At 54.0% G+C, this 27,769-nt stretch overlaps 1 protein-coding gene across 4 annotated transcripts in view; it reads right to left on the bottom strand.

Annotated features, from left to right (window-relative positions):
* The window catches only part of LOC102068108 (uncharacterized), an 87,053-nt gene that overhangs the window by 8,829 nt on the left and 50,455 nt on the right, over positions 1 to 27,769 (bottom strand). For all 4 annotated transcript variants that reach the window (XM_074555988.1, XM_074555985.1, XM_074555987.1 and 1 more), the window contains 54 exons: positions 27,508 to 27,615; positions 26,385 to 26,438; positions 25,718 to 25,771; positions 25,560 to 25,604; positions 25,309 to 25,362; positions 24,594 to 24,638; positions 24,294 to 24,347; positions 24,153 to 24,197; positions 23,285 to 23,338; positions 22,972 to 23,016; positions 22,421 to 22,474; positions 21,267 to 21,311; positions 20,692 to 20,745; positions 19,501 to 19,608; positions 18,432 to 18,485; positions 18,197 to 18,250; positions 17,959 to 18,003; positions 17,390 to 17,443; positions 16,654 to 16,698; positions 16,039 to 16,092; positions 15,195 to 15,248; positions 14,951 to 15,004; positions 14,723 to 14,776; positions 14,375 to 14,428; positions 13,804 to 13,848; positions 12,995 to 13,039; positions 12,786 to 12,893; positions 12,463 to 12,516; positions 12,209 to 12,262; positions 11,993 to 12,046; positions 10,869 to 10,976; positions 10,463 to 10,516; positions 9,723 to 9,830; positions 9,371 to 9,424; positions 8,636 to 8,689; positions 8,383 to 8,436; positions 7,949 to 8,002; positions 6,479 to 6,586; positions 6,313 to 6,366; positions 6,123 to 6,176; positions 5,777 to 5,830; positions 5,371 to 5,424; positions 5,144 to 5,197; positions 4,868 to 4,921; positions 4,172 to 4,225; positions 3,134 to 3,187; positions 3,005 to 3,058; positions 2,798 to 2,851; positions 2,673 to 2,690; positions 2,489 to 2,542; positions 2,240 to 2,302; positions 1,415 to 1,580; positions 1,089 to 1,195; positions 649 to 729 (listed from right to left, as the gene is read on the bottom strand). In XM_074555988.1, the coding sequence (XP_074412089.1) occupies positions 649 to 729; positions 1,089 to 1,195; positions 1,415 to 1,580; positions 2,240 to 2,302; positions 2,489 to 2,542; positions 2,673 to 2,690; positions 2,798 to 2,851; positions 3,005 to 3,058; positions 3,134 to 3,187; positions 4,172 to 4,225; positions 4,868 to 4,921; positions 5,144 to 5,197; positions 5,371 to 5,424; positions 5,777 to 5,830; positions 6,123 to 6,176; positions 6,313 to 6,366; positions 6,479 to 6,586; positions 7,949 to 8,002; positions 8,383 to 8,436; positions 8,636 to 8,689; positions 9,371 to 9,424; positions 9,723 to 9,830; positions 10,463 to 10,516; positions 10,869 to 10,976; positions 11,993 to 12,046; positions 12,209 to 12,262; positions 12,463 to 12,516; positions 12,786 to 12,893; positions 12,995 to 13,039; positions 13,804 to 13,848; positions 14,375 to 14,428; positions 14,723 to 14,776; positions 14,951 to 15,004; positions 15,195 to 15,248; positions 16,039 to 16,092; positions 16,654 to 16,698; positions 17,390 to 17,443; positions 17,959 to 18,003; positions 18,197 to 18,250; positions 18,432 to 18,485; positions 19,501 to 19,608; positions 20,692 to 20,745; positions 21,267 to 21,311; positions 22,421 to 22,474; positions 22,972 to 23,016; positions 23,285 to 23,338; positions 24,153 to 24,197; positions 24,294 to 24,347; positions 24,594 to 24,638; positions 25,309 to 25,362; positions 25,560 to 25,604; positions 25,718 to 25,771; positions 26,385 to 26,438; positions 27,508 to 27,615 (3,324 nt within the window). The remainder of the gene's footprint in view (positions 1 to 648; positions 730 to 1,088; positions 1,196 to 1,414; positions 1,581 to 2,239; positions 2,303 to 2,488; positions 2,543 to 2,672; positions 2,691 to 2,797; positions 2,852 to 3,004; positions 3,059 to 3,133; positions 3,188 to 4,171; positions 4,226 to 4,867; positions 4,922 to 5,143; positions 5,198 to 5,370; positions 5,425 to 5,776; positions 5,831 to 6,122; positions 6,177 to 6,312; positions 6,367 to 6,478; positions 6,587 to 7,948; positions 8,003 to 8,382; positions 8,437 to 8,635; positions 8,690 to 9,370; positions 9,425 to 9,722; positions 9,831 to 10,462; positions 10,517 to 10,868; positions 10,977 to 11,992; positions 12,047 to 12,208; positions 12,263 to 12,462; positions 12,517 to 12,785; positions 12,894 to 12,994; positions 13,040 to 13,803; positions 13,849 to 14,374; positions 14,429 to 14,722; positions 14,777 to 14,950; positions 15,005 to 15,194; positions 15,249 to 16,038; positions 16,093 to 16,653; positions 16,699 to 17,389; positions 17,444 to 17,958; positions 18,004 to 18,196; positions 18,251 to 18,431; positions 18,486 to 19,500; positions 19,609 to 20,691; positions 20,746 to 21,266; positions 21,312 to 22,420; positions 22,475 to 22,971; positions 23,017 to 23,284; positions 23,339 to 24,152; positions 24,198 to 24,293; positions 24,348 to 24,593; positions 24,639 to 25,308; positions 25,363 to 25,559; positions 25,605 to 25,717; positions 25,772 to 26,384; positions 26,439 to 27,507; positions 27,616 to 27,769) is intronic.

The raw sequence follows: 27,769 nt of genomic DNA, 5'->3' as shown, positions 1-27,769 counted from the left end.
ATTAGTATTAAACTTTTAAACTTTTAGAAACAAATGATGGCATTTTTCACATCCAGAGTGTGGGGGCTGCACTCCCCCAAGACTAAACCCTGGCAGGGTCCAGCTGCCTGTTCAGCACTGGCGTTCCTGACAGAAGGAATGTCACATCCCTCTGTGCACAGCCAGAGGACATGGGTGCTCTCCTGTAGCCATGATATCTTCTAAAAAATCCCTTTCCTAAGGATTTTTTCTCCTGGCAAACTGAGAGGCCTCAGGAACAAAATGTAAACAATGATTATCTGCTGCTGTGGAATGCAACAGGTGCATCTGTGATTGGTCTCATGTGGTTGTTGCTAATTAATGGCCAATCACAGTCAGCTGGCTCGGACTGTCTGGTCAGTCACAGCATTTTGTTATCATTCTTTTCCTTTCCTTTCAAGCCTTCTGATGAAATCTATTCTTTTAGTATAGTTATAATATATAATTTTCTTTTAATATAATATATAATAAAATAATACATCAGCCTTGTGAAATATGGAGTCAAGATGCTCATCTCTTCCCTCATCCTGGGACCCCTGCAAATTCCCACACTGTCCCAGTACTGCAGGTGGCACTTGGAGACCCCAACCCAGCTCTGTCCCCCCATGGCTGTTCCAGCCGGGCACTCACCAGGAAGCCCCCAGGCAGGGTGCTGAACCACTCAAAGGTGTTCTCAGAGCTGTAGGTGCTCAGCCAGGCCTTGATGGGGATCTGAGGGGAGAGGGGACAATTGTCACACTGTCCCAGCAGGGGATAGTGGCACTGACAGGACAAGGAGCCAGCACAGAGCTCCTGTGTGTCCCTGTAGTCTGGCACACACCGGGACCAGGATCCTCACTCCCTGCCAGGACAGAGGACACCACAGCGAGGGGCTGTCACCACAGACAGGGACTGCGCACCCCAGCCAGGGATTGGTCACCACAGCCAGGGACTGGTCACTACAGTGAGGGACTGAGCACCACAGCCAGGCACTGGGCACCCTGTCCCTCTCCAGCCCCACCAGCCCTTGTCCCCACCCATGCTGAGGGGTCCCTCGGGGCTGCAGCTGCCCCATAAAAGCCACCCCATACCTGGTTTTGCACGGGGGCAATGCAGGTCTCCCCCCCAGCTGTGAAGTTGCAGAAGGCTCTCAGTGCATCCTGGGGGCTGCCCTGGTTGGGGTCGATGTAGTATTGCCCTGGAGGGAGGAGATGACAGCCTTGGCACCCAGGTTTGGCACAGGGAGGGTGCCACACAGTGCCATCCCACCCCAGGCTGCCAGCCTGTTTCTGCAGGGATGCCCACAAAGCCCATCTGACCTCATTCCCCAAAATTTCTTTATTTCAAAGAGCTGCCTGTCCCTTCCCAGGCTCTGGAGACCAGGCCAGGCCCAGGGGTGCCCCCCATGCCCCGGTACCATCGGGCAGGCCGGGGTGAGCCAGCAGCAGCTCCTTGCAGGTGGTGGCTGGGTGGGTTTTGGTGCCATTGGGATGCTCCACGAGGGCTTGGAGCTCCCGGCTCAGGGTGTCCAGCAGAGCCCAGACCAGGGTGTAATTCAGGTGGTTGGAGGAATAAATGAGGTGCTGGAAGAAAAAGGAGGGGATATCACCAAGCTGACCATAGATCCCCCCAGGAGGATCATCAGGGATGGCACATGGAGGGGACAAGGACAAGCAGGGGGACAGAGGGAGTAGCTGGATTTTCTGGGTCCTGGTGCACAGGGGACCTCAGAAGGAGCAGAACATGGGGAGAGCATCCCTGGCAGCCCCTTCCTGTCACAGACATATTATCTTAAAATCTTTTCATTAAGATCTTTCCTCCTGAGAAGCCTCAGAGGAAAAAAACCAACAATAATTATCTGTTGCTGTGGAATGCAACAGGTGCACCTTTGATTTGTTTTATGTGGTTGCTTTTAATTAATAACTAATTACAGTCTAGCTGTCTCAGACTCTCTAATCAGTCACAAGATTTTATTATTATTTTATTCTTTTTTTGCCAACTTTCTGATGAAATCTTTTTTCTGTTTCTGGTGTAGTTTTAATATAGTAATATAATATAATATAATATAGCAATATAATATAATATAATATAATATAATATAATATAATATAATATAATATAATATAATATAATATAATATAAATCAACCTTCTAAAACAAAGTCAAGTTTCTCATCTCTTCCCTCATCCTGGGACCCCTGTGAACACCACCACACCTTCCCTCCTGGGCAAGGCTCACTCACCTGCAGCTCCTCCTGGGACAGCATCACTGCAGGCCCGCTGGGACCAGGGGGGCCAGCCACACCCTGGGGGACAATGACAGTACTGGTGGCACTGGCTGCTGCCCATGAGCCCCTCAGCAGCTCCTCCACAGTGCCAGCAGCTGGGCATCCCCATGGAGTGACAGCATGGCATGGCAGAGCCTCACTGCAAGGTTTGGGGGAGTGGGTGACCCAGATTTTGGGCTGGGGGGAGTTTGTGGCTCTGCTTACCGGCATCCCTGGGGTGCCCCTGGGGCCTGGCAGGCCTGGGAAACCTCTCAGCCCCTGCCAGAGGAGGAGGTGCAGAAGGGAAGGAAAGAAGGGGGGAGATGCTGCTGCGCTGAGCTGCACCCCCAGAGTGGGAAAGAGGGGAAGGATCCCACTGATCCCCCTCCAGCTGCTCCCCACCACTTACTTTGGGTCCAGACAAGCCCTGGAAAGAAAGAACAGGACCAGGATAAGAGGGAGGCAGTGGGATCAAAGCTGCATCCCTGTGGGGTGAGGAGCGAACCCCAAACCTGCAGGAGGAAAAGGACTCACCGGTGTCCCAGGAATTCCAGGCTGTCCCTGTGGGCCAGGGGGGCCAGTGTCACCCTGCAAGGACAACAGAGAGCTCAGGACATCCCCCAGCCCTGCATCCTTCTACAACCCAGCCCCTTCCCCAGCTGGATTTTATATGGAAAAACAAGGAATTCACCCCAAATACTCATTTCAGTCCCTGACAATCCCTCTCCACCCTGCCTTTACCTGCCTTCCCTTGGGTCCTGGCCTCCCAGGGACACCGTGGGGTCCTGGCTTGCCCTGGAAACGTGGCAGGATGTCACACAGGGTGACAAGGGATTGGGGGGAAGGAAAAGAGCAAAATTTGTCACACACCTTGAAGCCATCATCCCCTTGCTGGCCCAGGTCACCCTTGCTGCCCTTCTCACCCTAGGAGAGAGTCAGGGAGAGCTGTGGTGGCAAAGGGAAGGACAGAAGCCCCAGGACACCAACGTGGATGGGGAAATTCCCACTCATGGCTGGGCTGCAAAATTTCTGGAGCAAAAACCCCAAACACCAGAGAATTGTTCCAGATAATTCACTGTCCCCTCATTGCTGGGACAGAGGCAGCAGCAGGGATGAAAGGATCATCCCAGACTAAAACATCTCTCAGGAAAACCTTGGAAATTGCAAGGAAGCACTTGGAGAGAATAAAGAAGATTCTTGGTGTGCTGAAAGCAGAAGCAGGGAAAAATCCCAGCACAGCCTCCCCTCTGGGTGCTCTCCCAGGAGCTGCTCACTGAGCTGACAATAAATTTAAAGTTTTAATGATTCCAAAAGTTTTCTTTTCCTGAAGGCTCAGAGGCAGCTTCCTATTGCCTGGGATGGGATGGGATCAATGGGACAGGATGGGATGGGATCAATGGAATGGGATAGAATGGGATCAATGGGATAGGATGGGATGGGATCAATGGGATGGGATCAATGGGATCGATGGGATGGGATCAGTGGGATAGGATGGGATCAATGGGGTGGGATCGATGGGATATGGGATCAATGGGATAGGATGAGATGGGATCAACGGGAGGGGATCTGGGATGGGATGTGCTCAGTTTCTCCAGCCAAGGATCCATCAGGAATGGCACAAGGGAGGTTCAGCTCATGGTACATCAGCATCAATGCTGAGAGCAGGGATTTAAAGGCTCCACACTGCTGCTTGCAACTTCAGGAGGATGGAAAAGCTGCAAAAGGACTGGATTTGGGAGAAAATCTAAAGGTTCCATCTCCCAGCACTTGGGGACATGGCAGCCAACTGCCAGAGAAAGATGGTGCAGCCATCAGGGTTCAAAAAGAGAGGAATAAGGGATGGCATTCATCAAATTCAATGCCACCCTGTGCCCAGTGTCCCTGCTGTGCCTGGCACGTGTCCCCTACCTTGTGTCCTTTTGGTCCAGGGTCTCCTTTGATGCCCTTCAGCCCCGGGATGCCCTAAGAGAGAAACATGGAACTGCCTCACCCTGGGCTGAGCTGCTCCTGTCAGCCCCTGGCAAGGAGGGCCCTCCCCACACCTGAGGATCCTGAGGATTTCAGGCAGTTTTAGAAGCTCTGAGTCATTTTCTCATTTTTTCTTTGATTTTTGCTTTCAGGAGGATCCATCATCGAAGCCCATTAAAAATGCGCTGGAGGTGCCTTGGCTCCCTGAGAATATCCAGCCTGGGGAATTTTGTGAAGTTGCCAGTTGGGCTTTTTTTTTTTTTTTTTTAATTTTAAGCAGAGAAAAAAGCAATTTCTAGTAATTAAAAGAAATATTTGTGTCCTTTTTTCTGGCTGCAGTTTGTCCCTCTGTGACAGCTCTCTGGGAAAGTGGGCACAGTCCCACCAGAGCTCAGCACTGCCTGGCATCAGACACATACGTAAAAGAAGGATTTGGCCTCCAGAGCCACATTTTGGGGATGATGTGATTTGTCTGACTGCACACACCCTCCTGGGAAGTTAATTTGGGAGGAGAAGACAGGAGGAGATGGATGAACCATTTAAAAACTCCCTCATTTTAAACAGATCCCTCCTTGCTGACACAGTGGGGTCAAACAGGGAGCAGCCAGCACCCCAAAACCCCACACTGATACTCACATAGAGTCCCTGGGGGCCTTGGGGTCCTGGAAGTCCTTTGTCACCTGGGTAGCCCTGAAATGCAAAGGGAGAAGCCCTGGCTGTGCCCAGGGTGATGCTCCAGGGCAGGGAGTGCAGCCCATGGGGGCTGTGGGTGATGCCCCTGTTGGGCTGGGGGGCTCTGGGGGGGGTGCAGAGCCCTCAGTTATGGTTTATTCATTTCTAACCCTGGTCTCAGGCAGGTGGGAGCACCCCCAAACTGCCAGGGGGGCAGAGCAGCCTGACAAAGCCACCTACCTTGTGTCCCCAGGGACCCCGTGGGGGCTGCTGGCCCATCTTGCCTCGCTTGCCCTGGGGACCACAGGTGAAAGACTCACAGGTAGTTCCAAACTGATCCAGCCACCCCTTGCCCCTCCAGGATCCCCTCTCCAGGGATTCTGAACCCCCAGAAAACTGGGACCACCCTGCAGAGGCTCCAAGAAGCAGCTCCCTGCCACCCTGGTGGGGACAGCAGTGCCATTTACCCGTCTGCCAGCTTCTCCTGGGACCCCTCTGTCCCCTTCCTGGCCAGCATCGCCCTGGGAGAAGAGGAGAGGGGGGATGTGGGTCTCCAACAGCTCAGCCACATCCCAGGACTGGGCAGGAGGAGATGGGGACAGAGCCCAGCAGGCACTGGGGGATTCTGGAGATGGGCACCAAGAGCTGGGGAGGCCCCTGTGCCCCCCAAGCCAGGCTGGAGGCAGGATATGCCAGCCCCTCACCCCAAAACCAGCCCAGGAGCATCCTGTGCTTGCCAGGTGGGGAAAAACAGATCCTCCTGGGCAATTCCCACTGTTTGCTCTCCATGGTCCCCCAGCTCAGGCCTGCCCACCCCATGCCCACTGGGCAGACCCCTCAGGTGCCATCCCCAGGGGAGGACTTTGGGGGTACCTTATCTCCTTTGCAGCCTTTCCGTCCTTTAGGGCCAGCTTGTCCAGGAGCCCCCTAAAATCCCAAAGGAGAAGGAAACCCCTCTGTGAGGATGCTGTGCCAGGGATGCCCCTCCTGGCTTCCCTCCCTGCCTTGCCCCAGTGTGCTCTGGGAGATACTCTAAGCTACAATATTCCCTTTGGGATTTTCCCTCTCACTGGAGCAGGGAGGGTTCAGTAGGAGCAGGAAATGGTGCCTGCATTGGACTTTTACACCTCCAGGAGATGCCAGCATCCTCCAGCCTCTTTCAGGGAGAACCATCACTCCCACCATTTGTCCATTCCACTGGCTCCATCCCACTCCTCACCATTTGTCCTGGCTTTCCTGGCTCTCCTGGCTCCCCTTTTGCACCCACCAGGCCCTAAGAAGGAAAACAGAATTCAAGGCAAATCCAAACCTTTGGGTTATTCAGATATTTGGGTTATTCAGTGAGGGACACAGGTGTGGGAGGCTTGAAAAGCTGGGGCAGGGAATGGGGCAGAGAGGAGCCTGCTCACCTCAGTGCCGCTCAGCCCGGTGGCTCCAGCTTCACCCGGTGGCCCGAGAGTCCCCTGAGTTCATTTGGGGACAAACCATGAGGCTGGCAGCAGGGGAGGGCACAGCTGGGGTGTTGTCCCCAGGGAGAGCTGTGCCAGGGATGTCCCCATGGAGCAGAGGTGTTACCTGCCGGCCTGGCTGGCCCTTGGTGCCCAGCACTCCTCTGGCTCCCTCGTGCCCGGCGTAGCCCCGGAGCCCAGGGGCACCTGCCAGGCCCCGAGCGCCCTGGGAGCCCTGCAGGGCACAGAGAGGGGGACACTGCTCACCCCTGTCCTCAGCAGGGCCCGAGCAGCTGCACCCCGAGGGACTGCAGCTGCACTGAGCTTTGCAAATCAAACTGCAGTTTATTCCACAGCAAACCCCCCTGCAGTTTATTCCACAGCAAATCCCCCAGAGTTTATTCCACAGCAAACCCCCCTGTGTCACAGACATCTTTTATGAAAAATCCTTTCATAAAAGGATCCTTTCTCAGGATTTTTCCTCCTGAGAAGCTGAGAGACCTCAGGAACAAAATGTAAACATTGATTATCTGCTGCTGTGGAATGCAACAGGTGCATCTGTGATTGGTCTTATGTGGTTGTTTCTAATTAATGGCCAATCACAGTCAGCTGGCTTGGACTTTCTCCGAGTCACAAGATTTTGTTATCATTCCATTCTTTTTCCTTTGCTTGCAAGCCTTCTGATGAAATCCTTTCTTCTATTCTTTTAATATAGTTTTAATATTTTATATATATATATATATCATAAAATAATAAATTAGCCTTCTGAAACATGGAGCCAGATCCTTGTCTCTTCCCTCTTCCCGGGACCCCTGTGAACGCCACCACACCCCTGCAGTTTATTCAACAGCAAACCCCCTGGAATTTATTCCACAGCAAATATGCCCAGAATATTCCACAGCAAATCCTCCTGGGGTTTATTCCACAGCAAACCCCCTGCAGTTTGTTCCACCTGGAATTTATTTCAGATCCTGACCTCTCTCAGCAAATCACCCAATCTAAAGGCTTGGAGAAACCTGTGGAAGGTGTCCCTGCCCATGGCAGGGGATGGATCCAAAGAGCTTTGAGGCCCCTTCCAACCCAATTCTAGGATTTCATAAGGGCATGTCTTGCCTGGGCAGAGTGGCACTGCAATGTGGCAAAACTGGGATGCAGGTGGGATTTATCCTGCAGCTGAGCTTGGGGCATCCATAACACATCTGGGGCTCTCTGCCATACCCAGAATGCCCCTCCTGGGGCACTGGGCAGCTTCTGGAGCCACAGGACACCTGTGGATCTGCTCCTGGGAGGGGAAATCAGCCCTGGAGCTGCCTCAAGCAGATTGCAGCAACCCAGGGTTACCTGTGTAACAGCCCTGGCACTTGTGCATGGCTTTTAACAGCTCTATTAAAATTCCTTTCTTAACACCTCTATTAAAATTCCTTTTGGGAGCTTCTGCTGTGGGAAATCCAAGGAAGCAGTGACTCAGTCCCAGAGCTGGGAGGCATGGCCAGGCTGGCAGAGCTCACTTTGCAGCCACCCCCAGGGTGAGACACATCCCAAAATGCCACCAAACCTCTTTCCCAAGGGAATTTCTGGGGGCAGAGCTGGTACTCACCACTGGGCCAGGCTTGCCACCATCTCCCTTTGCTCCATCATCTCCAGCCTGTCCCTGTGGGGACATGGGGGTTCAGAAAAATCCCCTCAGCACTGTATCCTTCATCTCTGAGGGGATTTTGAGCATCCTGTCCCACATCCCACGCTCAGCTGGCCAAGACTGCACTGGGAACCACGTGGGAGTGACCAGGATTCAGCAGCAGGAACAGGTTTTCCATGAGGTACCAGTGGATGCTGGAAAGGGTCTGATTTTGGGAGTTTAAGTACTGGGGGTTTTAAGGTTTTGGGAGTCAGTGCTGAGTATGAGGTGTTATACCCCCTCCTCATTTCTGAGCTCCCCAACCTGGCCAGTGAAGGGGCAATAAATCCTTTGGGTTGTACTGGAAATGGGGAATTTGGCAATTCCCAGCTCTGCAACATTCCAGGCATCAGTACCTCAAATCCTGCAGCCCCAGCAGGTCCATCCACACCTCGTGGCCCTGGATCTCCCTGGGAAAGGAGGGGAAACAGCTCTGTCCATGGAAAACCCTTCCCTGCCTTGCTGGCTCTGTCCCATGGCAGGCCCCCCTGTCACCAGCCTGCCCAGGACTCCCAGTGCCAGCACATTCCCACTGGGAAAGCTTGGGAAGAGGCCAGAAAAGGGAGTTTCACCCGGAGATGAAGGGTTGGAGCCATCATCTCTCTGTACCTTCTCTCCCTCGGGACCGTCGAGCCCAGGAGGACCTTGGAGTCCTGTCCCCCCCTGTTCAGGGCACAAGCAGAGGAGTCTGGGTCACCCAGCCCTGCCAATCACACAATGTCCCCTGGCAGGCCTGTGACAGAGGCAGGGCACTGCCCAGTCCTCCCAGTCACACCAATGTTGTCTGGAAGGTCTGGGACAGAAATGGGCCCTCCCAGTGCTTCCAGTCACACAAATGTCCCCTCCCAGTGCTCCCAGCCATACAAATGTCCCCTCACCAGCCCTGAGACAGAGCTGGACCCTGTTGAGCACTCCCAGTCACACAAATGTCCCCTCGCCATGCCTGTGACAGAAATGGGGCCCTCCCAGTGCTTCCAGTCACACAAATGTCCCCTCCCAGTGCTCCCAGTCACACAAATGTCCCCTCACCAGGTCAGTGACAGAAATGGGCCCTCCCAGTGCTCCTAAGTCACACAATGTCCCCTGGCAGGCCTGTGACAGAAATGGGGCCCTTCCAGTGCTCCCAGTCACACAAATGTCCCTCACCAGACCCATGACAGAGATGGGCTTTGCCCAGTGTTCCCAGTCACACAAATGTCCCCTCCCAGTGTTCCCAGTCACACAAACGTCCCCTCACCAGGTCAGTGACAGAAATGGGCCCTCCCAGCATTCCCAGTCACACAAATGTCCCCTCACCAAGTCTGGGACAGGTTGGAAAGGGACAAGGGACATGATCTGACTTACAAACCATCCTCTGGCTCCGGCAGGTCCTGCAGCTCCGGTGACCCCGCCCTGGCCCTGGCACACAGAGGCAGACATGTTCCCAGCCTGGCAGGGCTGGGGTTTGCCTGGAGGCAGCATTGCCCCAAAGTGCCCCACAAACCCAAACCACCCTTTTGTGCCGGCAACACCCAATTTTGATGTCATGCCTGTGAGACATGAAACTCCCTAATTATGGAGATTTGACAGTTCCTAGGGTTTTCTGCAGCTCCCAGAGCCCAAGGTTTCCCACCAGGGGTGAGTGCCCTCCTGGGCAGCCCCAGCCAGGCTTTGGGGACACTGGAGGGTGAGGGAGCCCAGGCCCAGCTGTACTTGCCAGTAAACCTTCTCTGCCCTTCTCTCCCTTCTGCCCTTTGCCTCCAGTTTCACCTGTGGCAGCTCCTGGACCAGCAATCCCAGGAGGGCCCCTGGGGCCAGTATTGCCCTGCTCAGGGATGGAGAAAGTGTCACCACAAAGAGGGAAAAGGAACAGCAATAAATGAGTTACTGCATGCAGGTGAGCTGTGTCACCCCACAGAGAGCAGGTCACCCTGGGGACACCCCTGTCCTGCTCTGTCCCCACCATGGAGCAGCAGAGGTTTGTCACAGACATCTTTTATGAAAAATGAAAAATCATTTCCTTAGGATTTTTCCTCCTGAGAAGCTGAGAGGCCTCAGGAACAAAATGTAAACAATGATTATCTGCTGCTGTGGAATGCAACAGGTGCATCTGTATTGGTCTCATGTGGTTGTTTCTAATTAATGGCCAATCACAGTCAGCTGGCTTGGACAAAGAGTCGAAGCCACAAACCTTTGTTATCATTCTTTCTTTTTCTATTCTTAGCTAGCCTTCTGATGAAATCCTTTCTTCTATTCTTTTAGTACAGTTTTAATGTAATATATATCATAAAATAATAACTTCTGAATATAATAATAACATAAAACTTCTGAAACAGAGTCAGATCCTCGCCTCTTCCCTCATCCTAAGACCCCTGTGAACACGGTCTCAGAGGTTGAGCAGGCCAGGGTTGTTCCCGAGGTGCTGCAAAGAGGGACAGGGTTAGAGACACCCCTCACCTTCCGTCCCCGCAGTCCTGGCTCGCCCGGGTCTCCAGTGTCACCAGTGTCACCCTGCCCGGGGAGAAATGCCCACATCAGACACAGCAGCTCCTCCCCAGCCCCATCCCAGGGTGGGTTAAAAGCTGGGCTTTGATTTCCATGGGCTTCTCCACCCTCCCCTGGCTGGGATTTTGATGCTGGGTAAGGCATGGCCTCATTTCTCGTGCTGGGAGATCACCCCAGCTGTGACCCCATTGCCCCAAAAGTGAGGGGAGACAAAACACTGAGCATAGTTTGCCCAGCATGAGGACCCCAAATCATCAACCCCCAGGGAGTATCCAGGCTCTGTGGGGCAAAGCCATGGCAGAGGCCCCTGTAGAGGCAGCACCACTCCCATTCCCTGTGGGCACAGCCCCACACGTACCTCCTTGCCTTGCTTCCCAGGCCGTCCTGGTGGCCCCTCTGTCCCCTCGTCCCCTGGCTCCCCAGGACTCCCTCTGATGCCTGGAGCTCCACGGGTTCCTGCCTCTCCCTGGACAGGATGAAGATGACCAGGATGATTCCTGGCTGCCTTTTCCAGCTGAGCCTGGCTCTGCCCACCATCATTTCCCATACCAGAATGTCACAAACGTATTTTCTCAAAAATCCTTTTGCCAGGATCTTTTCTCCTGAGAGGCTGGAAAACTTCAACTTCTCCATGTTTTGCTGCTTTGGAATGTGATCTGGAGAATTCTTTACCCACCATGTGAATTGTTTTTACTTGATGACCAATGACAGCCACGTGTGTCAAGGCTGTGAGCAGTCACAAGATTTTATTATGATTTCATTCCCTTCCTTGCTAGCCTTCTGATGTCTCCTTTCTCTTTCTTTAGTATAGTTTTAGTATAGCATATATAATATATACATAATATGCAATATATTATATATTATATATTACATATTACATATTATATATTATATATTATATATAACATAATATATCTAATATAATACATAATATAGAATATAGAAAATATGATAGATGAGATAAAATATGATCCATGAGATATGAGATTATAATATAATATAAATTACATAATATAATATAAATTATATATAATATAATATAATAATATATTATATTATATTATATTATATAATAATATATTATATTATATAATAATATATTATATTATATTATATTATATTATATTATATTATATTATATTATATTATATTATATTATATTATATTATCATATCTCATTGATAATATTTTATATCTCATTTACCATATTTTTATGTTACATATTATATAATATAAAAATATTATATCAGCCTTCTGAAACATGGAGTCAAGATTCTCATGTCTTCCCTCATCCTGGGACCCACAAACACCACCACACCTGGAAAAACTCAGTTTTCTTATAGGACTCCTCTGCCATGCCCAGCAACATCAACCCCCAGACATGAGGATGCTGGGGAGGGGTTTCAAACACCTGCCATGGATTCAGGTGCCTGTGTGACCCTGTAGGAGTGGGGTGAGCCCAGCAGCACCTCCAGCACCCACCTGCTCACCCTTGGGCCCCAGCTGACCCTCTGCTCCTGGTGGTCCTGGTGGTCCCTGTGGAGGAGAGAAAAGCCCAGCCCTAGCACAGCTCACAGCTTTAACCTCCTGGCTTGTTTGAAGACCAGCAACCTGCTCCAATCCTTGGAGCAGGGAGCTGGGGAGAGGGAGGCTGGGGCAGCCCCACTGGGGTGGGCACACAGCTCCCAGCTGCTGTACCTGCTCCCCATCCAGCCCGCGGACTCCGGCTGCCCCAGCATCTCCCACCTCGCCCTGCAGAGGACACAAAGGCAGGACAAGCAACCGTGGTGGATCTCTGTCTCTGTAGCTCCCCGAGATGCAAATCCCCACCCCACAGCGATGGGGCCAAGCTGGGAGCAGTGCTGGCCCCCCAGCCCCAGGGAGGTCAGTGGGGTGAGCCCGAGGCTCTGGGGCAGCTCCCAGGGAAACCAAATCCCCTCCTTTGTGCTCACCTTGTCTCCTCTCATCCCTGCAGGTCCTTCACGTCCATTTGGACCTTCCTGGCCCTGAGAACAAACACTCCACATCAGCAGAGGGGCTTGGCCTGAGCTCAGGAGCCTTTGCAGCTCCTGAGGGGGGTCTGGGATGTCCTGACACACCACACATGGCCATGGGAAGGGAATCCATGCTCCAGCTCCTCAAGCCCCCTGGAACATTTCCCTTTTCCTTCCCTTCCTGCAGGTGCTTCAGGGAGCTCCCCAGAGGTGCAGCTGCAGGAAAACCCCCAATTCCTGTCCTCCTGAAGGCTCAGGGGAGGGCTCCCAGCAGCACTCACCGGGTAGCCAGGCGGGCCAGCAGCTCCAGGTGCTCCAGGAGCGCCCCTTTCTCCACCTGCACCAGCCTTCCCGGGCACGCCATCCAGCCCTCTTGTGCCAGGAACACCCTGCAAAGCCAGAAATCTGAAATTCTCAGCAAACAGGGTTCCAATAGATTCCCACCCTGTGGGACAACCCCCAGCCCAGCAAGGTGCAGCTCTGCACTTACAGGCAGCCCTGGGAGCCCTCGAGGACCTGGGTCACCTGTTCTGCCCTGGGAAAAGAAGGATGTTCAGCAGTGTGTCCATGGAACTGGGATCAGGGGGAGGCTTTGCTCAGAGAAATCCCTTTGTCTTGGGACTGAGGCATTCACATTCTCTGAAAAAATCCTTTCACCCAGGATTTTTCTCCTGGGAAGCTGAGAAGCCTCAGAGAAAAGGAAAACAATTTTAATCTCATTTGCTTCTCCTGTGTTGTGCTCATGTAGAATGTGTTTGGAGATTGTTCACCCACAGGTGATTGTTCCATTGGATTCTGCTGGGAGTTGTTTTCACTCTTTGGCCAATCAGGGCCAAGCTGTGTCAGGACTCTGGAGAGAGTCACGAGTTTTCATTATTATCTTTTTAGCATTCTGTAAATATACTTTCTGTATTCTTTAGTATAGTATAGTATAGTATTATAGTATACTAACATATTTATATTAGTATACTATAATACTTCTATTTTATATATATATCTTAAATATATTATAGTATTATAAAGTAAAAAATTAGCCTTCTGAGAACATGGAGTCACGTTTATCACTCCTCCCTGCCCCAGGGGTTCCTGCAAATACAATGTGGGACCATCTGAGCAGTGTCTGTGCTGCATCAGGACAGAGCTCAGCCAGCAGGGAGCGGGACCAGCGTCCTGCCTGCCCCCAGCAAGGGCTGTGGGATGGATCCATCCTGCAGGCAGCTCAGGGGATGTGCTGCAGCTCACACACCCATGCAGAGGGATTGGAACAGCCAGGAATGCAGGGAGCAAGGAGAGCCCTACCTGGGAGCCTGGAGCACCACGAGGACCAGGAGGACCTGGCAGGGCCTGGGGGACAAGAGCACCATGGGTGACACAGCCTTGGCTGAGCCCCCTACCAATTTAACTGCAAGACTGGCAAAAGGTCTCTATTGTAGCAGCCAAAATAGCTGCTAATAAAGTCCAGGGTAAGGAAGCAAAAAGAGCCTTTGCGCAATACCCCCAGCTGTTTAATTCAGCTGCACACCCTGAGATGGTCAAGGTGCAAAGCCAGCACTCAGAGGGGAGCCCAGGTTTTTGTGTCCCCAGGGGTAGGGACTGACCAGTGTCATGGGAGCAGTACAAGGATGGAGGCCAAAGGGGGAATAGGGAGGGAGTGGCTGAGGGAAATAGGAACAAGGGGAAGGAGCCAATGGGGTCGAACAGCTTTTGAGAGAAGCTTCTTGTGTGTCCCTAGGCCAGGGAATGCCTCTCAGGGTCTGCACACCCTCTGGCAAAGCTTTCCCATTTTCCCCATTCCCAGCGAAGCACAGAGAACTTGTCTGAGGCTTTCCAGAGGCTGGAGCTGCCCAGAACAGCAGCAAGCAATGCTTACCTTTGGACCAGCTTTTCCTGGAAATCCTGGTGGACCCTGAGCTCCCCTTTCTCCCTGTTAGCAGGCAAGAAATATTTCCTTTCCTCTGTATGTTTTAATGCAAAAAAATCTTTAAAAAGCACAACAAAGCAAACAAAAAGCAGCTCTTAGAAAAATCCAGAGGTGTTTGGGCAGAGAAGGTGCTGGAGTGCCAATGGTTCACTTGCTGTGGGAGGCAGATCCAGCTGTTCTCCTCCCACCATGGCTGCTGGAGACTGTGGACACCTCCAGACCCATCCACAGGCTTCAAAACTCATCCCAACAATGCTTCCAATGCTCCCAGTGCTGGAGGGGGTGTCCCATCCCTACCTTGTCTCCCCTGTGTCCCAACCTCCCGCGGTCTCCAGCAGCTCCTGGGTAGCCCTGGGAAGAGCTCGGGGTTAGGAGGCAGCTGGGGCTGCCTGGCATTGCTGTGTTTTTGGGAGAAGGGAAAGGCAGGAGCCCTGGGAGGGTGGGGAGTGCCCAGCTGGAGGCTGCTGCAGCCTCCTCCCAGTTTGGCCACCACCGTGTCCCCTCTGTGTCCCCTCCATCACTTACATAGGTGCCCACAGGTCCTTGTGGCCCCTCCAAGCCCGGCTTCCCAGGCAGCCCCTGGCAGGCCAAACAAGTGAATCAGCAAAGCCTCACTCCTGGGATGCAGTCAGGCCCCCTCCCTTGCTCAGTGATCCCACAGGATCCCCTGGGCTGAGTCCATGGGATCCCCCCAGGGCAGCTCAGAGCCTCTGGGGGCTGTGCAGCACCATCATTGCCCCAACCAGCCCTCCCAAACCCCAGCTCTCACCTTTGGGCCCAAGCAGCCCGGGTCTCCATCAGGTCCAGGCTTTCCTGGAGAGCCCTTTGGGGTTATTTGGGGAGGAGGTGTCAGTCAGAGGGGAGAGGAGCTGAGCCCCCATTGCTGCCCCTGAGCTCATGGGGCCAACAGGGTCACAGGGGGCAAACTCGGCCATTGTGGCTGGTCCTGGTGGCTCCTGCACACCAGCCCCCATGGCTGGCAGGGCTGCCACCAGGGCAGGTGACAATCCTTGCTCTCCACATCACCACCAAGCCCAGCTGAGTGCAAGCTCTCAGCGAGGATCTGCTCCAGGTCTCCATCCCAGGTCACTGAGCTGGAGGGACCCACCAGGACTGAGTCCAACCCCTGTCCCTGACCAGCCCCCCCAGCAACCCCACCCTGGGCATCCCTGGCAGCGCTGCCCAAAGGCTCCTGGAGCTCTGGCAGCCTCGGGGCCGTGCCCATTCCCTGGGCAGCCTGGGCAGTGCCAGCACCCTCCCCCTGAACCTGTGCCACCCTCTGCCACTGGGATCTCCTCCCAGGACCCAGAGCCAGCTCCTGCTCAGCCATGGAGGGTTTCCATGAGCTGCCATTCCCCATGGCTCAAGAAGGCTGCACAGTTCCTGGAGCAGGCTGATTCCTTGGGGGAATGATGCTGCTCTTCCCTAGCCCCAGTTATTCCCACCACTGAGGCTTTTTAATGTCTTCTATCAACCAGGTATGATCAGGTCCTAGAGATGCCCTGATTCCCGAGGAAATTCCCACATTCCCCACCAGCAGCACCAGCCCCACTGACATCCCACCTAGAAAAGCACACACAGTTCATGCAGAGGAACATTTTCTATTTCCTTACTATGGGTCCAGGAGTTCCAGCATGCCCACGGCCTCCTGGCAAACCAGCAAATCCCTGGAGAAAAGGAGCAGAGGAGCCATGGAGGGAGGGCAGGAGAGGAGGATGAGGAGACTCAGCCCTGGGTTTGAGCCCCACCCAAAGCACAGGGGAAGGGCCCAGCCTGGGCAAGGCAGCCCTGGGGCTTTTCCTTAAAATCCAGCTCCTGGATTCCTCATGGAATCACTACACAGACACAACACCCACTCCTGCCCCCAGACATTCTGTGTGATGCTGGCAGCACCCAGGTGTGTCTCTGACTCAGTTTTCAGCCTCTCTTTTGAGGGAAGCACCAGATTTTTATTTTTTAATTATAGTTTTTTTAAATTTCAGAGCAAAGATAAATATATGATATCCTGCAGAAGGGAAAACCTGCTGCCAGCCCTGGTCTTGCTGCTGGATCTGTTCAGAATAGCAGTGCCAGGGGTAGGCAATCCCCCTGCCCTGTTCCCAATCCTTCCCCCTCAGCAGGATTCCCAGAGGAGCACCCTGAGCTGCCATGGACATGCTTTGGAGGCACATTCTCAAAGGGATAAAGCTGAGCAGTGGGATGGAAGGGCAGAAATCAGCTCTACTCACCAGAGGTCCCCTCCTGCCTGGGCTGCCCACGATCCCTGGGGGGCCCTGCAGGAGAAGGATGAGGATGAGGATGGGGAAGCAGAACAGTATCTCCCAGACCCCATCATGGCAAAGTCCATGGAATCATGGTCTTGTCCCACACAGTCACAGGGATGGGAAGTGACCCCAGTGATGGCATCAAGGTCTTGTCCCACATGGCCCAGAGATGGGAGGTTGGGAAGTGTGGGAAGTGATCCCATTAAAGGTATCAGGTCTTGTCCCACACATTCACAAGGATAGGAGGTTGGGAAGTAACCCCATTGATGGTAACAGGTCTTGTCTCACACAGTCACAAGGATGGGATGCTGGTAAGTGACCCCACTGATGGTATCAAAGTCTTGTCCCATATGGCGACAAGGATGGAGGTTGGGAATTGACCCCATTGATGATATCAGGTCTTGTCCCACATGGTCACAGGATGGGAGGTTGGGGGGGTGCCCCCAATGATGGCATCAAGGTCTTGTCCCACAGAGTCACAGGGATGGGAGGGTGAGAAGTGACCCCACTGATGGTATCAGGTCTTGTCCCACACTCTTAGAGGGATGGGAGGTTGGGCAGTGACTCCATTGATGATATCAGGTCTTGTCCCCACAGCCACAGGGATGGGAGGTTGTGGGGTGTCCCCATGGGCTCAGCTGCCCCTGCCCACCCCTGCCAGCACCCTGTCCCCAGGCAAGTACAGATGTAGGATGGGAACCTGTGTACCAGGCTTTCCTTCTGCGCCCTCCGCTCCCGGCGCGCCCCGCGAGCCCTGCAAGGAGAGTTTGGGTCAGGATGGCCCCACAAGGGCTCCTGCAGCCCCAGAGCCTCCCCTCAGGGGGACAATGGGGGGACATCAGCTGTGGATTCCTCAGTGCACAGCTCATCCCACAGTTCCAGCAGCTCCTCCCTGCTCCATCCCACCTCGGGATGGGAAATAACATCCATGTGGGAGGGGAGCTGTTCCCACCAGCAACACCTCAGCTGGGTTTTCCCACCTCCTGCCCCAGCTATTTATTCCTGGCTCCTTCACCAGCCTCAGCCCTGAATAACAGAGCTTCCTTATAAAGGTCTTTCCTGGAATTTTCTGTGCTCAGCGTTCTGGAGGAAGTAGTGGTGTTGAGCAGGTGGTTTGTCAAAATGCAATGTGCCACAGCCTGAGCTGCTCATCCCCAACTTTTCCTGCTCAAATTCCTGACCTTCTGGTCTGGCCACATCCCAGCATGCTGCTCCCATGTCCGAGAGCTCCCCATGGCAGCACAGGGGTGTGGGATACCCTCTACTTACAGGCAGTCCAGGCACTCCAACCAGCCCACGCTGCCCCACACGGCCCTGCAAAACACCAGCAATCACCAAACCATCCCAACGCTGCAAAGCACCAAAGCTGCACATCCTTGTCCCTGAAGGATGTGCTCTGTCCCAGCACATCCCAAGCCAAGGGAGGAATGTTTCAATCCAGGCTTGTTTCAATCCCTCCACAGCCAAAGCTGCTCCAAGACCCAAATTCCAGCACCCCGTTAGTTACCCGGGCTCCCCGTGCTCCTAGGGCTCCCTTGGGGCCATCAGGTCCTTGGCATCCCTAAAATCCACACAAAGGGAAAGACAGGCATTGCAAATCTACAGGGATAGGGCAGGGCAGGGAGCCAAGAGGCTGGAGCCCCCCAGGATGGTGCCCTGGGAGCCTGGCAAGGTGGGCACAGCCCTGTTTGCCCTGCAAGGCAGTGGGCAGCCCCGGGAAAGCAGCAAATTCTGGCACTGACCTTGGGGCCCTCGCTGCTGTTGAGCCCTGCAGGGCCAATCTGACCTTCTTCCCCCTGCCAGGAGAGAGGGGAGGAATCATCCAGGGAAAACACAGCCCCAGATCCCGGGGGAGTCACCAGCCTGCTGCTGGTGTGGGGAAAAACACTGAGAGTGTGAGCAGAGGTGACATCAATAATGGCTTGGTGAGCAATGGGGACTTCCCCCACTCCCCAGGGTTAAAAAACCAGGCAGAAAGAAAAATCTCAGCAGTTTGGTTAAGGATATTTTTGTTTCCCGGTGGACAAATTAAAGGCAATTCCAAGGAGTGCTGTGCCAAGGCTGCTGCCTGCTCCAGCCCAGCAGTGCTGCCTGGAGGGGGGACAAGGCAGGAGAGGATTCCTGCTCCATCCCCAGCTCCTGAGAGGTGGGAGCAGCTGTTATTCATCCAGGAGAGCCAAAGAGCAGGTCCAGAAAGGTATCCCAAAGGCCCTGGGAGTGGGAGGGCAGCCCCTGCAGACTGCAAAGGTGGATGGGAAAGTAATCCTGTTTTTCCTGAGGAGCTGGGAATCACTAGGGATCAGCAGCCAGCCTCAAACACGGGCTGGAGGTGGCTTCAGTCTCCCAGACAGCTCTCTCAGAGCACACACTGCAGGAAGAAGCATCCCCAAAGCCCTTCAGGCTGCCAGCTCAGGCTCCAGGAGCCTGGCAGGAGCCAGAGAGGGGCACAAAAGGAACAATCCATGAACATTCTTCTCACAAAAGCTGCAAAGGAGCTGACCCAGGCCGGGATCCTGCAGAGTTGCTGGGCTGAGGCAGCTGGGGAGGGCTGGCAATGCTGTGCCCGAGGCTGCTCTACCATCATCAGTGAACCCAGCAGAGAATTTTGGGGTGAAGAGGTGTGGAGCAGGCAGAGCACAGCTTGGTTTGCAGCCCCAAGGTTGGGATTCTGTGCCAAGCTCCCCAATGCTGTTAAAGGGATCCCTTAGGGGAGATCCCATAAATCAGCACTGCCTGACCCCTCAGGGCTGTCCCCACACAGGTGGCACATCTGCTCCCACCATGACACTCCATTCCAGCAGTGGCACTCACGTCTGGTCCCCGTGGCCCTGCAGCCCCTCGGGGGCCAGGGAAGCCCTGCAAGCCCCCCTGGCCCCGGGTTCCTGGAGGGCCTTTTGCTCCTTGTGCTCCTCGTGGGCCCTTGGAGGAACAAAACACAGAATGTCACCAAGCAGGGACAGCAATTCTCTGATCCACAGGCAGGAATTCCCCTGGAGAACCCATCACTGGCATGGGGAACACCCAAAACCTCCTCCCACAGCATCCCTGTGCCACCAGAATGGGGAAATTCATTGTTGAAACAGCCAAAGTGAGGTGGAGCAGGGAAGGATGGATCAGGTGGTGGGATCAGCTCAGAATGAGCTGCCTGGCTGTCACAGAGCCCAAAACCCAGCAGGGTCCTTCTCAGATATATTTTCTGAAAAATCCTCTTGCTAGGATCCTTTTCTCCTGAGAAGCTGAGAGGCCTCAGAAACGAAATGTAAACAATGGTTATCTGCTGCTGTGGAATGCAACAGGTGCATCTGTGATTGGCCCATGTGGTTGTTTCTACTTAATGGCCAATCACAGTCAGCTGGCTCAGACTGTCTGGTCAGTCAAAAGATTTTATCATCATTAATTATTTATATATAAATATATAAGAATATTCTTTTTATATATAAAAATGATAATTTATTATTATCATATATATAATTATATATATTATCATATATATATTATATAATTTATTATTATAATTTACTTATTCCTTGCTAGTCTTCTGATGAAATCCTTTCTTCTATTCTTTTAGTAGAGTTTTAGTATATAATTTTCTTTTAATATAATATCTATCATAAAATAATAAATCAGCCTTCTGAAACATGGAGTCAAGATTCTCATCTCTTCCCTTGCTGGGGTTGCCTGCAAATTCAGCAGGGCCCAGGGTCCTTGGGCAGCCACAGCTGGTAAAGCACATCTGGGCAACAGAGGGAGCAGCTCCATGAGCTGTGCCCACTCCCTGGGCAGCCTGGGCAGTGCCAGCACCCTCTGGGGGCAGAACCTTGCCCTGAGCTCCAGCCTGAGCTGCCCTGGCCCAGCCCCAGCCCTGGTTCCTGTCCCTGTCCCACAGTGCAGAGGGGTCTCATTCTCTCATTCCAGCACCCAGCCCCCTCCATGTCCCCTCCCCAGGGTGACCAGGGACCTCCAGGTGGCATTTGGAGGCAGTACAGCCTTGGGGATCAGTACCTTGCCTCCTTTGGCTCCCAAATCTCCCTTGGCTCCACCGGGACCTCGGCAGCCCTGCAAGAGCAGCAGCAGTGGGGGTTACAGTGAGAAACCCCTGGTGCAAACTGTGTCTGATCCTGGCTCCAAATAACGGGAATTTTGCCCTGCTCCAGTCAGGGCTTTCCTCTGGATGGGCCCCTCTGAGCTGGGAGCAGGGACCTGCTGCATCTGGTTCCAGGGCTTTTGGGTTCAATCCCCACTAGACCAAGCCCAGCAGCCCATGCCAGTGCCATCTCGCAGCTGGTGGTGGCACCTCTGGCACCACCCAAACAATGCCAAGTGTCTTATCCTCACTGCTGTGTCCCTCAGCTCAGGCCAAAGCATTCCCCCTTCCCTGAGCTCCCAAAGGCAGGTGACCCCTGAAAATTCCAGTAAAAGGAGCCCAAGCTCAGCTCTGCCTCCCCAAACAGCTCCAGCTGGCACCCACTCAAACACCAAGTTCAGGCACACATAAAGAACACGGAGCTGCAGCTTTGGGCTGCTCTGCCACAGCTCTCCTGCCTCCAAAGCAGGATCCCATGGATGCCATCACTCACCTGCTCTCCTTTGGTGCCTTTTGCACCTGGCAGGCCAAGAAAACCCTTCAGAGAGAGACAGAGAATGCAAGTTAAAAAAGCAAAACACAAAGGGAAGTATTGCATGTGCTGCTGGAGGTGACAACACACCCAGAGCACAGGGATGGCATGGGCTGGGAAATGGGGGCACCACTTTGGCTCTGCAGGGTCACTGCTGAGATGCCCCAGTGGGATTTGTTCCCCAAAAAGGGACCAGAAGAGTCACAAACCCTCCCAAGGCTGCCCCTAAGATGAGGGTGAGGTCCTTGTTAAACTCCACAATGCACCCTCACATCCCATCCCTCATCCCATTCCAAGCTCTCAGCTCCCAGTTCTCAGCTCTGTGGGTTGGGGTCCCAGGACACAGACAGGGACACCTGGGCCAGGCAGGAGGAAGTCAGGCTGTCCCAAGCCTCTGGAGCATCCAAATCCCTTGGGAAAAGGGTGTCCCAGGGAAGGGATCAGCAGGGCTGGGCCATCTCTGCTGACAAATCCACAGGGAAAGAACAAAAACAGAGGTGCCTGAAAGCAGGAGGGGCAGAGGAGCTTTGGGGATGAGGACAGTGGTATCTCAAGCAGCCCTGTGGGAAGCTGGGGAACCAGGGCATTCCCTGCAGGATTTTGTGGGGCTGTTGGGGGAGGATGAGTGTGGCCACAGCTCTCCTCACAGAGAGCAGCAGGCACAACTTCCCAAGGATTTTTCTTGGGAAAGCAGCGAGAAGTACAGAGAGAAGAGAAAACAATTCTTATCTCTATTCACTGCTCCTGTTTTTGCACATGTGGAATGTGTTATGGAGATTGGTAACTGAAAGTGATTGGTAACTGAAACTGAAAGTGGTAACAATGAAAGTTGTTTTGAGTGATTAGCTTTGAATCACTCAGAGCTGTGTCCTGGCTGTCTCAGACACTCACAGGTTTTCTGTAGTATAGTTTTAATATAGTATTAATGCAATATAATATAGTATTAATATAATGTAATGTAATGTAATATAATATAATATAATGTATTCAATAAAGCAATTGTTCAGCCTTCTGAATCATGGACTCAGAGCACATTATTCCCTGGCTGGGGGATCTCCTGTTTCTGCTATAGGTGAGAGAACCCCACATCCAGGCACCCCCTTCCCATCACTTACCCCAGGGCCCTGCTGTCCCAGCTGTCCCCTCACCCCAGGGGCACCAGCTGTACCCTGCAAGAGGAATCCTGGAATCACAGAATATCCTGAGCTGGAGGGACACCAAGGATGATCAAATCCAGCCCCTGTCCCTGCCCAGCCCCCCCAGCAGCCCCAGCCTGGGCACCCCTGGCAGCGCTGCCCAAAGGCTCCTGGAGCTCTGGCAGCCTCGGGGCCGTGCCCATTCCCTGGGCAGCCTGGGCAGTGCCAGCACCCTCTGGGGGCAGAGCCTTGCCCTGAGCTCCAGCCTGAGCTGCCCTGGCCCAGCCCCAGCCGTGCCCTGGCTCCTGTCCCTGGCCCAGAGTGAAGAGAGCTCTCATCAGAGCACCCAGCCCCTCCACGTCCCCTCCCCAGGGTGACCAGGTGGCATTTGGGATGTTAGCTGGAAGTGCTGCCCCTTCTCCCCTCCAAAAACAGGGACAGGGACCCCCTCAACCCCACATGTCAGGTTCTTCCTGGGAAATCCCTCCAACCTGGGCTTTATCCCCACCAAGGCCCCAAAATGCTCTTACTGTGTCTCCTTTGGGACCAGAGGATCCCTCCAGCCCTGCTGGACCCTGGGAAAAGCAAAGGCAGGAGAAGAGGGATGTGGCTCCCTGTCCTGCTCTGTGGATGAGACCCCAGCCCACAGGAAGGTGCCTCACACCTCAGGGACAATGTCCTCACCCAGGGGACACAGCCCTTCCTACCCCCACTCCTGAGGGCCACCAAGGACCCTCAAGGTCAAGGATTTCCCATCCACTTCCCAAATGCATGGGGGACAAACCCCAGCAGCTCCTGGAAGAGAACTGGGGGATGCACCCAGCCCAGGACAGCCCCACTCACCTGAGAGCCCCTGGGGCCGGGGGGGCCACGCCTGCCCTGCAAGCCCTGGGGTCCCTGCACAGGGGGGACAGGACAGGGAGCTGCCATTAGGATCAAACCCTCTCCTGGGAACCCCCAGCCTCTGAGGAGCTCCAGAGTTCCCACTTATGGCACACAAAGGGCTACAGAAAGGATTCCCTCCCCTGAGCCAGCCCCTGCAGCTTTTGGGGTGGCTTGGGATCACATCCCAGCTGGAGAAGACCACTCCAGGCTGGATGAGCCTGGGACAGCCTCCCATGCCAGGACACCCCATCCTGGGACACTCCACCCTGGGACATTCATCCCAGGACACCATCCCATCTCAGTACACCCCATCCCGGGACACCTGCCCAGGGACACCCCATCCCATCCCGGGACACCCACCCTGGGACACTCCACACCATCCCATCCTGTGACACTCCATCCTGGGACACCCCATCCTGGGACACCCCATTCCAAGAAACTCACCAAGGACAACCCATCCTGGGACACCCCATCCCCAGGACGCCCCATTCCTGGACACTCCACCCCATCCCACGCCGAGACACTCATCCCAGGACACCCACCATGGGACACCCCATCCTGGGATACCCCATCCCATTCCATGGATCCCCTCCCATCCCGTGGATGCCATCCCATGGATCCCATTCCATCCCATGGATCCCATCCCATCCCATCCCATCCCATGGATCCCATCCCATCCCATCCCATCCCATCCCATCCCATCCCATCCCATCCCATCCCATCCCATCCCATCCCATCCCATCCCATCCCATCCCATGGATCCTATCCCCTCCCATGGATCCCATCCCATCCCATCCCATCCCACCCCACCCCAGGCATCCCCTACCTTGGGGCCACGGGGCCCGGCCATCCCTGGAGGGCCCAATTCCCCCTGTGGAGAGAGCAGAGCAGAGCAGGGCAGGGGTGGGGTGAAAGCAGCAACGCCAAAACCCCAAAGAACAAAGGGTGGGCACTGGGGCACACCCACCTGAGAGCCATTGATGCCTCTGCACCCCATGGGTCCCGGCTGGCCGGGCTCTCCCTGCAAGGCAAGACCTGCTCAGCCCTCAGGGGAGGTGGGACAGGGGCTCCTGAGCATCCCAGGGATGCTGGGGGGGTTACTGGTGAGCTTTAACACCATGGGCCCTTTTGGAATCCTCCCCCCACTAGCAGGGATGGTTTTAACCAAATGCAGAAATTTTTGGTTTAGATTAAAACAAGGGTGGCACTCTGGGCAGCAGCAGCTCTGCTGCCTGAAATTCCACCTGTATCAAACCCTGAGACTCACCATGGGACCAGCAGGGCCTGGGGCACCCACTGAGCCATCTTCCCCCTGCAGCAGGAGAATAAAAAAATGCTATTTTTTTGCTTTGATTCTCTCCTTCAGCCCAAATCCCACTTTTTCTTCACATCATTCTCACATTCCTTCACATCAGCTGCTTGTTGCCCCCTTGGACATTTGCTGACCAATTTGCTGTCCAGCTCCCTTTCCTGTTGCAGAATCCATCCATTCACCACCAAACCACTTCAATTTTCCTTTCAAATCCTTTTCCAGCCCTTTTCTGGACAGGATGTCCCTGAGTTATGTGGGAACCCTGAGCTGTCCATCTGCTGAGAAAGCCTGGAAAAACCAAGTGCTGCCAGCCTGGGATTCATCCCAGCTGGAGGTGGCCACCTAAAATAAATCCCAGTGTGCTCTGGAAGAGCTCATTTATTTTCATTTATCCTCATTCCCAGCCAGAACAGGGATAGGAAATGCAGGAGGAAATGCCCCAAAGTGCTTGGATGCAAATCCCTGCTCAGACCGCTCTTCCTAGTGGGCATCTGGGAAAAGCTCATTTCTCTTCATTTCTCGTCATTCCCAGCCAGAACAGGGATGGGAAATGCTGGAGGCAATCCCAGGGAAGTGCCTGGTAGCAAATCCCTGCTCAGACCCCTCTTCCCAGGGGAATCCCTGGCTCCTGCAGCCCTTTGGGTGGCACAGAGAAGGAAAATGCACTCACCTCTGGCCCTGCAGGGCCCTGCAAGCCCATGGCACCCTTCAGCCCTACCAGCCCCTGGGAGAGAAGCCAGCAGTGAGGTGTCAGCACCCTGAGGTGACACTGCCTTTGCAGGGACACCACAGAGACCATAAAGGCTTTGTGAAAGGCAGGAGAGCAGGGGCTGGAGCTTGGGGACATCACAGAGAGGGACAGGGGCTAGAAAAGGGGATGGAGGGAAGGGTGTGGACACTTCCAGCTCCCCAGTGACTCACCTGGAGCCCTGCAGGACCTGGCAGCCCATTCTCTCCCTTCACCCCCTGGAAAAGCCAAGAGCAGCCTGAGTGATGGAGGAGAGCAGGACCTGGGGCAGGGAAGGAGAGAGCCTGCCCACCCTGGCAGGGCTGTGAGGGGCAGGGACAGCCACCCTCACCTTCACTCCCTTCTCTCCTTTGTCCCCAGCTGGTCCAGGGTCTCCCAGGAAACCCTGAAATGGAACAGGGATGAAACGGGAACGAGGATGAGCCTCAGCTGGAGCCACACCACGAGGCTGCTGTGCCTCAAAGGACACAATCAGGGTGGGACAGGAGGATGGGGACCCTCAGGGTTGGGCTACATGGGGCAAAGCCTGGCTGCTGGTGCCCAGCATGGTGTCACCTCCCTGCAGCTCCTGTGTCACCCACAGCAGTGGCACAGGGCTGGCACAGGGCTGGCACAGGCAGGAGGGCACAAAGTGTGGCCCAAAACAGGGGTCTGATAACCCATGTGGGATTGCTGCAAAAAGAACAAATTGGGTCTCAAACCTGCCAGGATGATCAGACCTTGGAGGAGCCCAAAAATCTCCTGGGCAGCTCTAAAAATGCTGGTCTGAAGAAGACTAAGTGATGGGAAAATTAAAAAATTAAAGGGCGACAAGCCAGCAGCATTCTCTTTTTTATGGACATTTTCCATCCTGGCTGCCAAAGCCCTGGATGAGCCTGGGGAGGAGCTGCAGGAGCAGTGCTGGTCCCAGTGGAACCAGTATGGAAGGAGCTGGGTTTGGCACTTCTGGGGCTGGCACCTCATGGTGCCCATGGCTGTGCCAGCCAGAGCCAACTCACCTCTTCTCCCTTGTCCCCTGCCAGCCCTCGGTCACCCTGGAAGCCCTGGAGGCCCTGGGGAGAGGGAGGAAGGAGCAGGGCAGGCACTGAGGGGCTGCCACCTGTGCCCACCCTGCTCCCCACCCTGTAAGTGTGGCATTCACATTCTCTGAAAAATCCCTTCACTCAGGGTTCTTCTCCTGGGAAGCTGAGAAGCCTCAGAGAAAAGGAAAACAATTCTTATCTCATTTGCTTCTCCTGTGTTGTGCTCATGTGGAATGTGTTTGGAGATTGTTTACCCACAGGTGATTGTTCCATTGCATTATGCTGGGAGTTGTTTTCATTCTTTGGCCAATCAGGGCCAAGCTGTGTCAGGACTCTGGAGAGAGCCACGAGTTTTCATTATTATCTTTTTTAGCATTCTGTAAGTATCCTTTCTGTATTCTTTAGTATAGTTTAGTATCATAAAGTAATAAATTTTCCTTCTGAGCACATGGAGTCAGATTCATCATTCCTGCCTTCATCAGGGCATTCCCTGCAAATACAACGGCTGAGAGCCCCAAAACCTGCAGTCCCTGGCCTCTAAACCCCCTGAGGGTTTAATCCCAAACCCAGGGGCATTGCCTGTGCCCCTCAGGGGTCTGAACAAGGGCAGGGACCAAGGAACCAGAATCCTGGATTGAACACTATCCAGGCATTCTGGAATTACTCTCATTTCTTGGTCATTCTTCCAGTTTTGAGCCCGCAAGGTGTCTAGTGTAAGTTGTCCCTGCCCATGACACTGGGTGCAATGAGACGATTTTTAAGGTCCCTTCCCACCCAAGCCATTCCAGGATTTGCAGTTATTTTCCACGAGGAGCTCCATGTGCAGCAGCCCAGCCCTGCTGCTCAGACCTACCACAACTCTGGATATCCCAGCCCTTAATGCCTGTGTGGGATGCCCCACAACCCTTTTATTCCTGGCAAACCCAAACCTCGAGGCACTAATCCAGGCCTGCCTGGTTTGGGGGCTGAGGAGAGATATCCTAAAGGAATCAAGAGAAGGAAGAGCAGCTTTAGGAACTCCCTGTCTCCACCCCAGGGCTTGGAGCTCCAGCTCCCCCTGATCCTGAGCCTCCCCTGGCCCTGCCTACCCATGGCTCACCTGCTCCCCTGGCAGCCCCCAGGGCCCAGGTTTGCCATCCAAGCCAGGGAAGCCATCAGAGCCAGGGTATCCCACACGTCCTGGCAAGCCCTGCAGCCCAGGCTCCCCCTGGGGAGAGAAATCCAAGCATGGAAAATTAAAATATCCACATTATGAAAGCAGCAAAGGAAACCCTGAACACTGCCTGGCTCTGGAGCTGGGGCAGCAGAATGACTTTGAGCAGAGCCACCCCTGCCTGGCACAGCAGGAAGGGCACCAGGAC

The sequence above is a fragment of the Zonotrichia albicollis genome, chromosome 21 (assembly GCF_047830755.1).
Source record: "Zonotrichia albicollis isolate bZonAlb1 chromosome 21, bZonAlb1.hap1, whole genome shotgun sequence".
NCBI lineage: Eukaryota > Metazoa > Chordata > Aves > Passeriformes > Passerellidae > Zonotrichia > Zonotrichia albicollis.
Note: the sequence above shows the minus strand (reverse complement) of the source record. Positions and strands in the feature narration are given on the sequence as shown.